General features: G+C 37.3%; 1 protein-coding gene across 1 annotated transcript in view; it reads right to left on the bottom strand.

Moving 5' to 3' along the window:
* The window catches only part of cfap58 (cilia and flagella associated protein 58), a 151,844-nt gene that overhangs the window by 105,025 nt on the left and 28,692 nt on the right, over positions 1-18,127 (bottom strand). Inside the window, exons 10-11 of the mRNA XM_084402206.1 lie at positions 11,515-11,676; positions 9,293-9,439 (exon numbers count right to left, since the gene is read on the bottom strand). Coding sequence (XP_084258332.1) covers positions 9,293-9,439; positions 11,515-11,676 — 309 coding nt within the window. The remainder of the gene's footprint in view (positions 1-9,292; positions 9,440-11,514; positions 11,677-18,127) is intronic.

The following is an 18,127-nucleotide window of genomic DNA, read 5'->3' as shown; positions in this document are numbered from 1 at the left end:
ATGTTAATGTTGAAAAATTTGGGATGCACTAGGCTACCTATTTCAGCCGTATATATGCCCATTGAAAATAAACGCATTTTAGTACAATGCAAATACATTAAAGAACCATATATGTGACCCTGGATCACAAAACCAGTCATAAGTTGCACGGGTATATTTGTGGCAATAGCCAACAATACATTGTATGGGTCAAAATTATCGATTTTTCTTTTATGCCAAAAATCATTAGGATATTAAGTAAAGATCATGGTCCATGAAGATATTTGGTAAATTTCCTACCGTAAATATCAAACATTTATTTTTGTGAGTGAATGCAGCACAATCGCGAACATAAATGGACAACTTTAAAGGCCATTTTCTCAATGGTTTGATTTTTTGGCACCCTCAGATTCCAGATTTTCAAATAGGTGTATCTTGGCCAAATATTGCCCTATCATAACAAACCATACATCAATGGAAAGATTATTTATGCAGCTTTCAGGTGATGTATAAATCTCAAATTCAAAAAATGTACCCATGTGACTGGTTTTGTGGGCCAGGGTCACATATGTGTACTGCTGAGCATTAACGTGTTTCATGGAGCGGAAGATATGATGACTAGTTGCCTGTAAGTATTGTAATGGTGCACAGCGTTGCCAGATTGGGACGGTGATTTCCAGCACAAAATAAAGCTCACCAAAACCCACCCACTCCAAGAAAAAAACGCCCAAAATTTTACTGCCAAAATAATGTGATATAATTTTATTACCATGTCATTCAAGGTCATTCAATTGACCCTTCGCTAAGCCACGCCCGAAAACCGCCACAGGCCAATCGTGGCTTAGCAACCGTAACTAGGCGCGGGAGGTCTGGCAAGCTTTCGAGCGAGAGAAACATGCCGAAGCGTTGTGCGTATGGATTGTGCAAATCAGATACCCGGTATCCTAAAAGTTTGGACGGGGTGGTGGATTTTGTTCCCTTCCCGAAACCTAAAACCCAAGGGGAGAAATGCCGGGCGTCATCTTCATTATAAATATAGCGCTTTTAACAATGTAGATTGTTCCAAAGCAGCTTTACATTGATAATAGGAAATTTAAAGTAAAGTGTTTTGGCTTTATAGCAGCTCTAGAATAAAGTTATTGTCCAGCTCGTGGATCAAGCAGTGTGATTAAAGGCAAGACGGACGCTCACTGACATAATTTAACGTTACTTCAAAATATATTTCAGCATTTTGTTAATCGACGGCCAAACTAGTAACGTTACCCCAATCCGATCGCGACTCTCCCCGTGTCTAGTAAAAGTAAAATGTAGTTAGTAAAAGGAGGGAACATCAGGGGGCTTTGCCGGAGATCTCCAAGGAAAAGGTTGGTATGCAAACTTAATCAGTTCATAACAGTAAGTTAGTCACTTATGTGACCCACGACGTGTGAGCGGTAGCCTGGCGCACTAAAAATATAAGCGGGAGAATGTTATCATTGCAAAGTGGTCAGGCTAATGTCTTGTGTTTATTTCACAATACTTATGGATAAGCTGTTTGATTTATAAATATTAGAATATTTTCAAATTTCACTTACGCTGCTGTGCATGCACAAAGCTGTTCCTCAATTTGTGTGTTTCCCATTTGAATGATCAGCGTACGAGGCGGCTACTGCTTGCGCTTGGACCTAACGTTATAGGCTTTAGCTTAAATTTTGATGAAATTATTCTCTAATCGTTTGCATATTATGCCGTGGATATAGCCCTCGAATGCATACTGCAGTCTTGCTTTCTCATATTTTCACCTGTTCGCCAAAAATGACTAATTATCTCCTTAGGAATGTCTGAAACCGGTGCATACATACTGTAATAGACGTGCCAGACGCAAAAGCTTGACAGGCGTAGCAACAGTAACTAAGGAGGGCGGGGCTTAGCGAAGGGTCAATTGTATCTCCTTAAAACAAAATAACGATCATAAAATAAAATAAAAATAAATCAATTTTCCAGGAAACCGGATCAAAACAGGGCAATAATTAACCTAGAATTAACAAGATTAAGGATTAAGGATTAAGGAGAATTAGCAAATATGACTCAAATGTCGAGGTGGACACTGTCAAAACGGCAATCAAGAAATGAACCGATGACTTTAACCCTCGGAAGTACACATTGTCGAACATAACCTAGAATTTAGCAGTCAAAACTGATTCATCGTTGATTCAGCAGCTGTCAGGGACAAGTAGAGTGCATGCAGTCTGGACGGTGTAAAAGCTGCAGATATCTGGTTAGGCTAGTGTGCACATGACCATGGACAGGAGTCGTCCCATATTCGATTTCAATTCAAGTCATTCAACTGTGCTCTCCTCTCAGAGTTATATTCACCATCGAGTCATCTCCCACCACATGTGTACGTTTTTAGAGTTGCTCACTGTCTCACTCTTTACTGTAGATACAACTTACTGTATAGTATGTCACTTTGGCATTAGCGATCACTTGAATGTACAGTTCCAACTTATCGCGCTTGCCTGCTGATAGCTGATTGGCTAAAAGTGCGTGCTCGTCGGTGACATCAACACCAACGCCAGCTGACTCTGCATGGGCGTGTGTGTTTAGTAATGTCATGATGACTGATTTTATTGACTACATGCACACTTTAGTTTAGTTTTTTAACCAATTAGACTTTAAAATGTAGATGTTTGAAAACCGCCGAACTGACCCCAAACCAGCCCAAATTTTTTACCCGCACAATCAAATTCAAAACCGCCAAAAAGTAAAACTTTAGAGGCAGACGATGTAACCAATAGGGTGTCGGAATGGTATATGTTTATACTTCAAATTCACTCTATCCTGGATGGCGCGATTTATCTGGATTATTTATTTATTTTTTAACGATGACAAGCCGGAATGAAAACAAGTCGAAATTAAATGAGGCTATTTTTAAAATGTAAGGAGTAGAAAGTACAGATAATTGCGTGAAAATGTAAGCAGTAGAAGTAAAAAGTCAGCTGAAAAATAATTACTCCAGTAAAGTATAGCTACCCAAAATTTCTACTTAAGTAAGGTAACGAAGTATTTGTACTTCGTTACGACACCTTTGCATTATTTTTTTTTTTTGGTAGATCCCAATATTGCTATCTCATTCAGATAGCTAAAATGGCATTGCTAATGTTGTGTAAGCAATACTAAACCTGTGTCACACTTGATAACAACTGTTGTCCTGACACATTAAGTTAAACTCTGAACATCAGAATTTCTAAATTCCGAAAAGTGTTCCAATATCTTGTTCTCAAAAGACTTTCTTTTTGTCCTCTGATATAATATAGCAAGCTATTTACAGTAGTTGCTATATTTTTTTCACATAATTTTTTTTTTCACTTGTAACAAATGGATTGTAAATGAAAATTCACAATGACTACGCAAATAAAAATAATTCAAGTATGATAATTATACTTACAGAAATAGTTATAGTAAAGTTTAGAGTGAGCACACATTTCATTGATCAAAAGTGACAGTATGACATACATTGTTGCAAAAAATATCTATTTCAAATAAATGCTGTTCTTTTGTAGCCTGGCAACTCACCATAGACACGCTCAATCCGAGGGGCGGGATAAACGGCTGTCTTTCAAATTCACTCTGCATTCAATAGGACAGCGCTTCAACCAACCAGAGCGTTTTCCCAACAGCGGAGCTAACATTACTTGATAGATTCAACTTTTGCCATATCTGGCCGGCAAAACTACGAACACATCTTCCTTTTTTTAAGAATGACTTAAGTGCCGTTCTTTGCTCTTTTCTCAAAGAAAAACTTAACTCCAAGTCCTCCAGAGTCACGGCCAAAGCCGATTCGAAAGATGTTCGCCAGCAGCAGCCATTCTTTGTTTTCAAGTGGCAGGTAACCGTCGCAACTCTGTCGTCATTATGTTAAGCCCGCCCCGCCTACTCTATACACGACGTGATTGGCCTGACCCAATTTAGGTTTTTGCAGCTCGAAAGTCAATGGAGAGTTGCTAGACTGCCCTGGCTGCAAAATACATTTTGCTGCCGCTAGGGTGCGTCTAGATTTCTAGGCTAGTTCTTTTGTACTTTCTCTTCATCAAAGAATCTTGAAAAAAATATATATTTTACACACACAGCACACAGCATAATAATGACAAATGTTTCTTGAGCACCAAATCAGCAAATTGGAACTATTTCTAAAGAAATAGTGAAGACACTGAAAACTAGAGTAATGATCCTGAAGATTCAGTATTGCCATCACAGGAATAAATTACATTTTAAAATATAATACATTAAAAAAACAGTTAGTTTAAAATTTTACTGTATTTTTAATCAAATAAATGCACCCTTGGAGAGCACAAGAGACGAATACATTAAAACATCTTACCAACCTCAAAGTTGTACATTTTATTTATATTGTGAAAGTTCATTTCCACTGCAGGATGCACAGATCTTTATGACTCAGTCTTCATGATGATCAATTAGCTTCCTGTGTGGAAGGGTTGAATGTTTATCAAATGATCTTGCCTGATATTCTCATCCTCTGGAAGTAATTGCAAGTGCTCTTCTGTTCCTGATGACGACCGGTCTTTTTCTACTGTTCTCTGTGGCTTTCCGTTATTAGTACAGGAATCTAAACAGAGGGAGTGCTGAGCTCGGCTCAAACATGCCTCTTACTTTGATTAGCAAGGGTGAAGCATGCTCTCCAAAGATTACATTGATGTCTACCATGAGAGTGTCAGCATCTAGTTCACAGACTTTAGTTTGCTTTGTAAAGTTTCCCAACGTTTCAGTCTTCAGTGCATCTTTTGGTCTTCTCTCTCCCTCTTCTCTTTCATTGGGCGTCTTGCCTTTTCACTTCATGGTTCAAAGGAGAGGTGAACATCAGAGCCATCATGCTTCCTGATAACCAGTCGGGGCGCCAGACAGCACCTCCTGTGGCATGCTGGGTAAGCTGCTCAAGTTGGGTAGCTGCCCACCAGCCCTTGAGGCCCATTTTCTTTTATTAATGAATCTTTCTGTCTAGTTCCTTACACATGCACAAACCATATTTCACCCAAAATGAGCTTTTAAGGATCTTCAGCAGTCACCCAGGAGAGAATATTCAAGAGCATCCGACTATACGCTTCCCAAGGCAGTGTTTGGATTAATCAGAAAATACTGTCAGTTATCCGTGGATCTATTTAGTTCTGAGACAGCTCATAAGTCTGTGATCTGCAAGTCGAAATTTTCCACCCTTGTCATCCAGAACTCCACAACCCTCCACCCCATGTGTGGAGGAACCTTCCAGTCTGAAACCATCTGTTCGGACCACTGGTCCACACTCCTCTGAAACAATCTGTTCAGGCTGATGGACCGATTCCACTGTGCTCCAGATATTACCATAGAATGGATTCCAAAAGTCTGAGATTTTATGTTGGCTTCTTTGTTTAATATTTTTTTTATATTAAAATATATTTTAACACTAATGCATGACCCAAAAAACATGTATTGGATTCAGTGGTCTACTTTTTTGTCTTCCTCATCAGAGATTGTCTTATTATTGGAAGATGAGAGGGTCTGTGGCTGTTGCATTGGTTGCAGGCTTGCCTTCCAGTGGCTTTGCCCGATTCAAGTCTTGGGCTGTGTCTGAAGTCACCCCCTTAACCCTTAAATAGGCCACTACTTGAGGGGACAGCCATTTGTAGTGGACGTTATCGAGTGCACTCAATCCCACAATGAACCGCAAAAATGAGTGTACAACCAATATATGCTCAACGGCTAGAGAATACCCATAATGCACTGTGACGGTCACGCCAAATGAATTCCCGCGTCTCGCCAGAAGATTGCGCCCGCATAGCTGAATCATCCATCCATTTTCTAAACCACTGATCCAATGTCCAATTCATTACTACTGGAGATACCAGTTTGCTAGGTTTCGAATGATTATTAAACAGCAAGCACAAACTATGCAAAAGTGGCAGCCCTTTCAACACACTCAGACTCCGAATTCACTCCCACGTTTTCATTCAGTCCTTCAAGTGAAAGAACTATATTAGGACTATAGTGAAGTAATGTAGTGAATAGTGAATGAGGTGATGAGTTGAATCAGGTGTGTTAGTTAAAAGGGTCAAAATAATCCATATGCATTGCCTATGAAACTTTCATCTAAGACTTGGAATAGTGATAATACAAAAAATATATATTTTTCCTGAACCTATGACAACTATATAATTAACATTGCTGATTCTTACATACTTATGAAAAATACATTGAATATCAAGAAATTGTATTATTTAAATGAGAAATATTCTATGAATCACATCAGGTCACTTTGAACTACTTTATGCATACCAGTGTTCAAATAAACGAAATAAAAAGACACTTCATATATCTTGTTATATAAGGCCCATGGCGCATGTGTGCATTAGCTATGCTGCATGTAAATCTAAACTTTAGATCTGTTGCATCATTCAACCCTATAGGACTGCTGGTCAATCATTCACTCAGGCTTTCTCTCTCTTTGTTTGTCCTTTTCTCTGACTAACCCCCCATCCGACCACACCCCTCACTCTATATCTCAGAACAAGGTCATGTATAATTTACAACTCCAATAACCACCAAAAAACACTGCATATTCATTAAGTCTTTCATGTCAGATGATGAATTTGAAAGTGCGTAGAGTCAAAGCCCTCTCTGAACTCAGATTTATATTTCTGTCATAAAATATGGAGGGATCTTTTGTGTTTTCTTTTATATGTTTTTTTTTTTTGTGCCATCCTATTTGATATTCCATTATTATCCTTATTGAGGGTGATATTGAAAGCTTATGACAGGGAGAAGAAGAGACCTGCCATTGTATTTGATAAGCGCAAAGATCTGGAAAGTAATAATGAAAGGATTATGAAAAATATCTCCTCGAAGATGAATGCAAGGTTACTTTCCTAATGCTGTCTGGTCATGTCAGGAACCGCAAATGAGCACCTATGAAGACAGTGACCAGTCTGCATATAAAAATAAATAAATAATAATCACACTTTCAGCAAAAGTGAAAGATGGGTATTAATTAAATGAAATATTTGTATATTTCTATCAATGACAACTAAAAAGAGTTTAGCATGGCAATGTATATGACAATGTTAATGTATTAGCTCTTGGCGAAACAGATCTGCTACGCTGTTGCTCCTGTTGTTGCTGCTGCTAATGATGATATTAATTATTGCTGCTGCTGCAGAGCAAGTACAGAGACTTGCTACTGCCAATCCATACACATACACGCTGCTGTGAGCAAGTAAGACATACTGTTGGTACACAAATAGCATACATGAAATTACCCAAAGCAGATCTATACAGGTGGAGCTGGGGAAGGTGGAGGGTTTCAGAGGAACTCTGAAAGTGTGCTGAAATCTACTACAGCAAACACTGACCAACTATTTAAATGTTGAGCAGCAAGCTCATTGGCTGCAGATGCAACAGGAACCAATCAGCTTGTGCCATGTAGCTAACGATGTAATTGTCAGCAGGTTGCGTTAAGGACCCATTAGCCTGCACCATCTAGAGTTTCATGACAAAAGTGCTGTTAACGTATTACAGGTAAAACATCCAACTTTCCAAAAAAATCTAGTTGATAATAGTTTTGTAGTAGAGATTTGCTACATAGTATATATTTATATCAAATAAACCAGAATTTAATATAAATTATTTTTTAGACACAATCTGTCTGGTTTAGCCAATTACTTTTCCAGTTATTTTGTCTGGTTTTGCGACGGCAAAGAAAAAGTCCCTATAGAACCGCCTCCAAGGAACACAGTTTTTAGTTCCTGAATGAATCAGCTTTTTTGAACAAAGCAGTTCAATGAGTCAATGATTCACTCATGAAAATAGTCTATTGCTGCCACCTACTGGCATAACAATGCAATGCACAGTCTGCCAGTCTGTAAGGAAATGCAAACAAGCAGAGTGATACTTAGGGCCCTATCTTGCACCCAACGCAATTGACTTTGTACACCGACGCATGTATCATTCCTATTTTGCACCCGCGCACAGCGGACTTTTCCCTCCACAGACGTACGTCGGTAAACTAGGAAATACACTTGCGCTCCCCGGGGCGTGTTCCGGCGGAAACGGTCCCTGGTGCTATTTTGCAGGTTTAGAAAACAATTCCGCCACTGACCAGGAAAAACCTAGTCATCCGCGTTGCGCATGTTATTCATATGCTATTTTAAGGGCGCATGCTTGGCCATAATCAATGTAGCGTGTGCACAACGCACATACACTTTGATTCTCTCATCTACACAGAAGCAGCAGTTTTCATTTTTTCAAATCATACATTATTACAATAGATAGATAGATAGATAGATCTAGGCCTAAAGAAAGAAATCTAGCTTACACATTTACCCAAATTATCATACACCTGTTTAACCGAAGTTAATTTGGGTGTGTTTCTCCATCCCCATACAATGTCACTTCTCTGTGTTTTACGGCCCTGACGAGAACGTCGGTCTCCTCGGCTGTGAAGCGCTCCTTGCGTGCGCCTGGCAAATCCGCCGTTATAATAGCAATCCGTCATGGAACAAGCGCGCCTGCTCTTAAAGGGAATGTGAGATGTCGCTCTGATTGGTTTATTTCACGTTACGCCCAAACCACACCTATGAATAATGAAGCTACTTCAGACCAACCCATTTTAGATTTGCGTCGGGCGCAAGAGTCATTTATCCCGCCGGTATAATAGCAACAGCGACTCAAGACCCGCCCACAAAGTTACTTGCGTTTCACGCTTGATACTTGCGTTTCAGATCGTTAAAATAGGGCCCAAAGAGTGAAAAGTCTCAGTGCTGTTGGGGTCATATATTGATCAGAGTACCAAAACTAACTGTTATATAAATATCAAAATCTTAAGATATATATAAAAAATTATAAAAGAATCTCTAAAAATACACAATGAACTCAATGAACAATGGTTAATTTTTACATAGTTGGAATGTTGGACAATTTAATGAGATATCCAAACATTTTTAAAATGACACAAAAAAAAAAACATTTGACTCTGAAATTGTGTGAAAATCCAAACTGGAATGACATTTTTAGTTTATGGTTTACATTCATGGTTTCCATGTCTGCACATTGCATTGTGTAGCCCGCTCACCATGCAATCTCATAGGACAAAAACTCCACTTCATAACTGTACATTAAATATGATTGGCTGAGACTGTCAAGTTGTGCGATAGTTTCACATTCAATGTGGACAGACAAATATTTTCACTGGAAACGTGTCACGCTTACTGAGGCCTATTAACATTAGACCTGTAGATAAACAGAAGAAAGAGGGCAAGACATGGTAGCTGAGAATAAAAAGAGTTACCTTGAGACATTCCCTCTCTCTCTCTAAGCGCTGGAACTCCTGGTGCTCCTTGTCTAAAGCCAACTCTTTTATGGTGATATCATCTTTCAGCTGATCAAACTCTCGGTTCATGTTCTTCACCTTGCGTTTCATCTCAGCATTCAGATCCTAAAAGTGAACGCAAGGAGGCGTGTGAGAGACAGACACAAAGACAGCTGGCCAGGCAGGCAGTCACACTCAAAACACACAAACGCACACATTCACAGGAAAAAAAGTGACAGAGCAGTAATGGATCATCAAGGAAAAGCTGACAACAAAGGACAGTCATTGATAGACATGAAAAATATATATTTGAGAAATCTTACACTTAACTTTTCTCAATGCAGTTTTCAAGGCTTCACTCATTTGTCTCCTAAAGACCAGTGCAGTGACAGTTACAGTGACAGAAAAGGTTTTTATATTGTTACAAAAAAATTCTGTTTCAAATCAGTGTTGTTTGTATCCCCTCAAAGAATCCTGAATAAAATATATTGGGGTTTCTACAAAATATTTTAATGAATATAAATATTATAAATATTAAGCAGCACAACTGTTTTCAACATTGATAATAATAAGAAATGTTTCTTGAGCTCCAAATCATCATATTATAATTATTTCTGAAGGATCAAGTGACACTGAAGACTGGAGTAATGATGCTGAAAATTTAGCTTTGCCATCACAGGAAATATTTATTCAGGAAACAGTTATTTGAAATCGTAAATATATTTTGCAGCATTTCTTTTTTTACTGTATATTTGATCAAATAAAAGCAGCCTTGGTGAGCATAAGATCTTACCAACCCCAAACTTTTGAACGGTGGTGTATTTCTTATTGATGCAGAACGTTTGACATGTCTCTAAAAAACAGGTTTTAGTTACATCACAGAAACAAACTATGATTTGCTTTTTTTAGAGAGCATTTGACTGGACAAAAATCTGTGTAGTACAGGATGAGTCATCAATATTTTGATCATATTTCTAGAAGAAAAATACTGTAATGTGTGTATATGCTAAAGGTTCGTTTTTAGGAGAAGATTCTAGCATATAGATTAGCTTCAAAGCTGATACACATGGACTAAAAGACGATACATTTTGATTTTATGGGGCCCTTAAAGGAGAACTCCGGTCAATTTTAACATTGAGCTCATTTTTTTGTACATTTGGAGTGCTGTCAGTACAGAGAACAACGACAAAAATCGGTGTTGCCTACACCGTGTTATCCTCGTTTTAAAATTTGCACCCTGTTGACTTCAATGGGGCAAGTTTTAAACCTGCTTTTAGCCTCTTAACATCCTTGATGTGTCATTACAAGTGCACAGGTCATGCGAGTGATTCCTTCTGAGTGAACGCGGGTGAATCTGACTGCAGTAGATGTGAAAGATATGAATAAAAATGATGTTTATTCAGCCAGCGCACATACCTGTATTTACATCCTGTTTTCGGTCGAAGTCCACAGTAGTCGATTGTCGAGTTCACGCGCGTGATCATAGGTACTAAACTTATTTACCCATTGAAGTCAACAGGGTGCAAATTTTAAAACGAGGATAACACGGTGTAGGCAACACCGATTTTTGTCGTTGTTCTCTGTACTGACAGCACTCCAAATGTACAAAAAAATGAGCTCAATGTTAAAATTGACCGGAGTTCTCCTTTAAGATATCAGTGAATTGACAAATAACTGGTTTCATGCCTGCTATTTAAACTTCTATTGAGGCCAGAAACATTATTTTTATGTAATGCTATTCCTTTAATTAACTTGCTCAATAAAAGTATCTTCAAACTGTTGCTCCACCGTGACAGTAGAGGACCTGAAAGAGAAAACCGGCCCCACTATAGAGCTCCTTGCGGCAATGCTGAGAATGCAACTTGTGTTGCCCTATGAATTGCATTCGGACACATTTGGAAACGCATTGATGCGTGAAAATGATTTTTGCGTAGCTGGAAGCATCAGCATTCATGTACTTTTGTAGAGTTTCAAGCCAAAATCCGCACAGCAGGATAGGTTACCTGCTATTTCCTACTTCTCACACATGGGGCGGATTCCTGGACAAAGATTAATGTTCACGCCAACTTCACACATGCTTCCGTGGGGCGTATTTCCAAAAGAAGTCTTCCCATGGATCTACTGGCCTCTATGTCTGCTCTCATGTTCATTGGGAGCAGATCTATAATATAAAGGTCTACACACACACACACACATTTTACCTTGGCCTCGATCAGGTTCTTGCTGAAGAGGTCCCTCTCTGTCCTGACATCCTCATAGAGATTCTGTTGCTGCTTCTGTTTTGTTTCAGCTTCTGCGATTCTCTTCTCATACTCAAATATCTGTATCTCCTTCAGTTTATTGTCCTCCATATTCTCAAGAACCTGTAAAGACAGACAAAGACAGTGGGGTTAGTCTGTAGCTCAGTTTAAAACCTAGTGAGTTGTCTGTTGCCTACATACAGTAGTATTCTAAAAAATCAAGATGTAAAATGAAATAATGTTTATTTTTTATTGTTTTTACTGAAGAACACATTCTGTAAGCTTTTTGGAATCACAAAATAAATTGTGGCTAATAAATATACCTATTATCAACACTCCTAGTTCCTAATAATAAATTATAGTTAATGTATGTTATAGGAGTTATTCGAATATTGTGTTGGACAGCGGGGGGGTTGAGTCAAAAAGATTGAGAACCACTGATTTAGATTGAATATCTTGAAAGTAAATTAGATTATTGCAATGAATTTTGGGATTACCTTATCCATGAAGGATAAGTGTGATACCCCCATAGATTTTGTACAAAACAGGGTATAATGCAAAGCAACATAATTTTGTTACCTGCTGTTTATTCATTGAGATGTTATGCAACCCTGCACTGATGAAAATTCAGACTCAGGATTGCCTTTACCCTTTTCCCAACCTTGTCATGTTTTGATTTCCTATCTTTAACTCAGATACATCCACATTAGGAGAAGTTTAGAGAACCAAACAAACAACTTGCCTTTATTGAATTTCACTGCGGTTTGAATAGTTGCCAATCCATGTTAACCTTTTCACTTGTGCATTTAGCAAAGAACAAAGTACACAGTTTCAAAGGAGTTCAGTGGAGTGAGCACATGTTTTATGGATGCAAGGGATTTTTAGACTAAATTGAAAGCAGAATGTGTCCAAGGCTATGCCATTCAAACTCACATGTGCTATATTCAGGGTTAAATTCCTCAATTTGAGACAATCTGACAATTGTGTTTCTAGAGATAAAGAAGGGTGCATGTGTCAGGCGAACCCACAGGTTGCAAACACTCAGCCCTTCTGCAAATAGTATGTATATTATCAACCAAAGCGTGATAAAATAACGCCAGTCACTGTAAATTCAACAACTCGCAATTCATAGTCAGCTCCAGGGCCTTATACATCAAACTTGTGAACACCATAGAGGTTTTCCATCATCTCCTCAATAAATCTTGCTAAATTCACTGATCTAAACCTGGCAAATGTCATCAGTTTTGTCCACTGGGTGATTTTGTGGAGCAAAATCCACAAGCAGAGGCATCAATCACGTCAGATGTCAAACAATCTAAAAAGTGAAGAGAGGAAATTGCGTTCCAGCGGCCGGATTCACGAAACATTATTATGAACAAATTTCTTCTTAACTTATTATTTAAGAATAAAATTACGAATAGTTTGTGTTCTCAAAAACCATGGTGGACAGTAACGAAGGATTTTTACTTTGTTACTGTACTTACAGGTAGGTATTTTTTTTTACTTTGGGAAAATTTAACTTCACTACATTCCAAAACATAATATTGTACTTTTTACTCCACTACATTTCATAATAACCTATCATTCCTCGTTATTTTGAACTGAAGAATGACGTGATAGCGGTGTCCGATTCGCGAACGAGCTTAGTCTTTCCATTTAACCCGTTAAATCGGCTTGCAAATTGCACTGAATGGTTCATTTGTGAATTGGACCAATCTGTTCTTGAGTCAACAACTCACTGATTCAAATGGTCCAATCAGAGCCAGTCTCCAGTTAACAATTTGCTTTTTGTCTGACTCAAAATGAGCCAAGAAAGGGATATCCTCCGAGCTTGAGTGCACGCGCACATTTATTTATTAATTTATGAATTTAAATATATGAGTTTAATATATATGAGTTTCAAATATATTAAGCATTACAACACATCGCCAAGTGCTGAACTCCCTGTTACAAGCCAGTCACCGACAAAAACAGTTTTTATCAAGTAATTTATCAAGAATTGCACTTCGGAACATTCTGACAAAGTTGAATGTTGTCAAAATGTTGTAACTTTTTTTAGAACCATCTTTACATACACGTCTACTAGTACATGAAAGCATGTGTCCTCTTCTATAGAAAGAAGGATTTCAGAATATATTCCAGAATCTATGAGCTCAAATGCCTCACCTCATTACATAGCTTCACTTTACTGCTCATTTAAGATCCTGAAAATAATATTTTTCATGTACATATATACTCTCTCATGCTCCCATTATTTAAAGGTCCATCATTTAGTCTTATTCAGTCTTATTATTGAGGAGTATCACCCTTAATGGTTTTCTATAAATAACATGCCTCTAATGATGGTGTAACATTGGTAAAATATAATGAGACAGTCTGGAGGAGGTTTGTGCTGGCCTTACAAACTGAACACCTACAGATTTGTGTTGAAATTAAATTGAAATCTGTAGGCCACTAGAGCAAGTTAACAGCTGGTTTCAAAATAACTGTGTAATACAATGCTGGTGTGTGAAAGAGGCAACAGATAATGGTGTAAATAAATGTTTAATATCACTCTGCGTTTATGGATTGTCTCAAAAACTTCTGTGCCAAGATGGCACATTTCAACTCTGAATGGGAACGCTAACTAATAGCTTTCCTCGGGCATTGTAGACCTACTTGTTTTGAACCATATTTCTTATTTCTAAATCAGGAGAATTTTTATTCTCTGCAAAGTACTACAGTGTGGAGTCAGATCTCAGGAGGCAATCTCAAAACCATCAGCTAAGAGCTTTTTCAACACGCGGCCTAACTAATGCTTACGGCTGAACATTTTTTACCTGGAATTAGATTATTAACTTTACACACACACAAAAAAAGTCTGTCTGAAAGAAATCAAATGTTAGCAATGCTGAATACATGAAAGCGGTGTTGTGTGTCTTAAATAGCCTCTGGTTCCAAGGAAACTGTGAAAACTGTTCCAAAATAAACACCCTCTGCAGTGCAACCATCATGCTCGCACTGTTTGCGTGTGTAAGACAGTATAATGTGAGCTATATAAAGATGCTGTGCATCCAGTATGTATCCTCAGTTAACATTCCGAAATATAATCGATTTCACGATTTGACTCCACAAACAATATCAAACTGAATTGAGCTGAATAATCACACTACTGTCTTCTGTAGCTTCTTAGCTGAACTCATTTCATAATTGATGAACTATGCGATATTGGCACTCTTATTGAACTAAATTTAATCAACATTGAACTGACATGAGCTGAATAATGATACGTTTATCTTCTGTTGAGCTGTTTTATTGCTGCATTGAATTTGTTTCATAATTGATGAAATTTGCAACATCAACAATGTCACTGAACTGAATTGAATCAGCAATGAACTAAACTGAGCTGAATAACGGCACTATTGTCTTCTGTAGAGCTGCTTTATAGCTGAATTGAACTCATCAATTGATGAACTTTGCAACATCAACCATGTCACTGAACTGAATTGAATCAGCATTGAACTGAATTGAGCTGAATAACGGCAGTATTGTCTTCTGTAGAGCTCCTTTATAGGTGAATTGAACTCATTAATTGTACTTTGCAACAGCAATGTCACTGAACTGAATTGAATTGAATCAGCATTGAACTAAACTGAGCTGAATAACAGCACTATTGTCTTCTATATAGCTCATTTATAGGTGAATTGAACTCATTAACTGATAAAATTTGCAACATCAACAATGTCACTGAACTGAATTGAATCAGCATTGAACTGAATTGAGCTGAATAACGGCACTATTGTCTTCTGTAGAGCTCCTTTATAGGTGAATTGAACTCATTAATTGTACTTTGCAACAGCAATGTCACTGAACTAAATTGAATTGAATCAGCATTGAACTAAACTGAGCTGAATAACAGCACTATTGTCTTCTGTAGAGCTCCTTTATAGGTGAATTGAACTCATTAACTGATGAAATTTCCAACATCAACAATGTCACTGAACTGAATTGAATCAGCATTGAACTAAACTGAGCTGAATAACGGCACTATTGTATTCTGTAGAGCTGCTTTTTAGGTGAATTGAACTCATTAACTGATGAAATTTGCAACATCAACCATGTCACTGAACTGAATTGAATCAGCATTGAACTGAATTGAGCTGAATAACGGCACTATTGTCTTCTGTAGAGCTCCTTTATAGGTGAATTGAACTCATTAATTGTACTTTGCAACAGCAATGTCACTGAACTAAATTGAATTGAATCAGCATTGAACTAAACTGAGCTGAATAACAGCACTATTGTCTTCTGTAGAGCTCCTTTATAGGTGAATTGAACTCATTAACTGATGAAATTTCCAACATCAACAATGTCACTGAACTGAATTGAATCAGCATTGAACTAAACTGAGCTGAATAACGGCACTATTGTATTCTGTAGAGCTGCTTTTTAGGTGAATTGAACTCATTAACTGATTAACTCTGCAACACTGACACTCATTGAACTAAATTGAATCAACATTGGACTACATTGAGCTAAATAATGACAGCTGTCTTCTTTAGAGCTGCTTTACAGCAGAAATTGAAGTCTTTTCATAATTGGTGAATTTTGTTTATTTCTGTGAAATTATTGAACTTAAATATACGAGCTTGATAAAAATGGTCATTCTAGAAGCAAATTTCAGATGGCACTTAGAGGCTTTTGCATCTGAACTCTTCATATATATTTATATATATATGCATGCACAAATTAACAGTAGGTTTGGAATGTGCAGGTGAAAATCCTGGCAATATTTTACAGTGTAGATCTTCAAAGGCACTGATGCACCTAGTTTACACAGAAACAGGAACACTATTATATGGAATATATTATGTCTAGTCTTATCTGTCTGAGACAGAAAGAGAGTTAGAGGATGTGCCTGGAGCTGAATGTAAACCTGAATCTTGCTGTTCATGGTGCAGTGCACTTACCCAACATAAAACCTGAGAAAACAAATGTCAGGGCAAATGCCAGGATGCTAGAGGGTGTGTCAACACCAAAAAGGATAGATTTTTCATGGACTACTGTTCAACACAATTTATTTATTATTTTAAATAATATTTAAATTGTGCTTATTTTAGCACAAAGGTATTTAACGACCACATAATGGTATGTAATTATAATTACCACCGCTTTCTAGAAAAAAAAAAAAAAAAAGTTTTAATCATAAGAACTGGTAATTTGAAAATAATAACTTGTTAGCAGGAGAAAACGCATTATATAACACTATTTGGTCAATCAATCATCTTAAAATACCTATTTTTGCATTTAATTCATTACTACAGGTACTTTTATAATTAAGTGATTGACGCATCAACTGAGAATAGCAGGTAATTTTCTTATGTTACCTTATAAGATCTATAATAAAAGGTAATGCTGAGATAATGAAGCAGACTTCAGAGTTGATTTAATAATGCTGTCATAATTTACTCACCCTGATGTTGTTCCAAACCTGAATGACTTTCTTTCTTCCATAGAATACAAAAGGAGTTATTAAGCAGAATGTTCACACTGGACAGCATATAGTAATTATGTTAATCATACACTCTTAGAAAAAAAAAGGTTCAGTAGGGTTCTATATAGAACCAAAGGGTTCTTGACTGAATTTTAAAAGCACTTTATTCCAAAAAACTGCCAAAATTTGCCCGAATTTCTAGTGATAAAGTATGTTTACAAGCTGTTTAATTACAAAATATTAAAATAAAATGAATTAATTAAAACTAAAGCCGTACAATGATCCTGATGGGAACACCTTAAAGGTTCTATATAGCTCCATACACACTGTAAAGTTTCATGAGTGAGTGAATCCCCTAAATTATCGTTCTATATGTACAGAACACGACTCACTTCAGAAACTGCGATGATTGACAGTGTGGTAACCACAGCAACTTTCCAGTGTCTTGTGTGTTTGTTATCCGTTATTTTGACCAAAGTAATATTACAGCGACACAAGACTCATTACTTTCTGTTCTGCGATTTTAACTAAAGTACCATCAACAGATGTGTGTTGTGTTTGTAAGGCTGCTTTGTAGAGCGCGCACTTGAAGTGTTGCCTTGTCCGCTTATTATAAGCGTTTTTGGGCTTGTTGTTTGAGCGTAAAGGGATAGTTCACCCAAAAATATAAATTCTGTCATTACGTACTCACCCTCAAGTTGTTCCAAACCTGTATTAGTTTCTTCTTCTGTTGAACACAAAAGAAGATATTTCCAATAATATTGGTAACCAGACAGTTGATGGTAGCCATTGACTTCCATAGTAAAAAAAAAAATTTCAACTATAATAGTCAATGGCTACCATCAGCTGTCTGGTTACCAATATTATTGGAAATATCTTCTTTTGTGTTCAACAGAAGAAGAAACTAATACAGGTTTGGAACAACTTGAGGGTGAGTAAATGATGACAAAATGTCATTTTTGGTGAACTATCCCTTTAAATCATAAAGCGATCTTGGAGTTAATAAAGTTGGCAGGTGGAGGTCACCATACTTTGGTCTTATTGTCAATATATAAAGCATTTGAATTCTTCTCAGGTTATTATGGGCTTGGTCTTGTTCAC

Source organism: Rutilus rutilus (genome assembly GCF_951802725.1).
Source record: "Rutilus rutilus genome assembly, chromosome: 2".
Taxonomy (NCBI): Eukaryota; Metazoa; Chordata; class Actinopteri; order Cypriniformes; family Leuciscidae; genus Rutilus; species Rutilus rutilus.
This window is presented reverse-complemented; position numbering and strand designations above follow the sequence as displayed.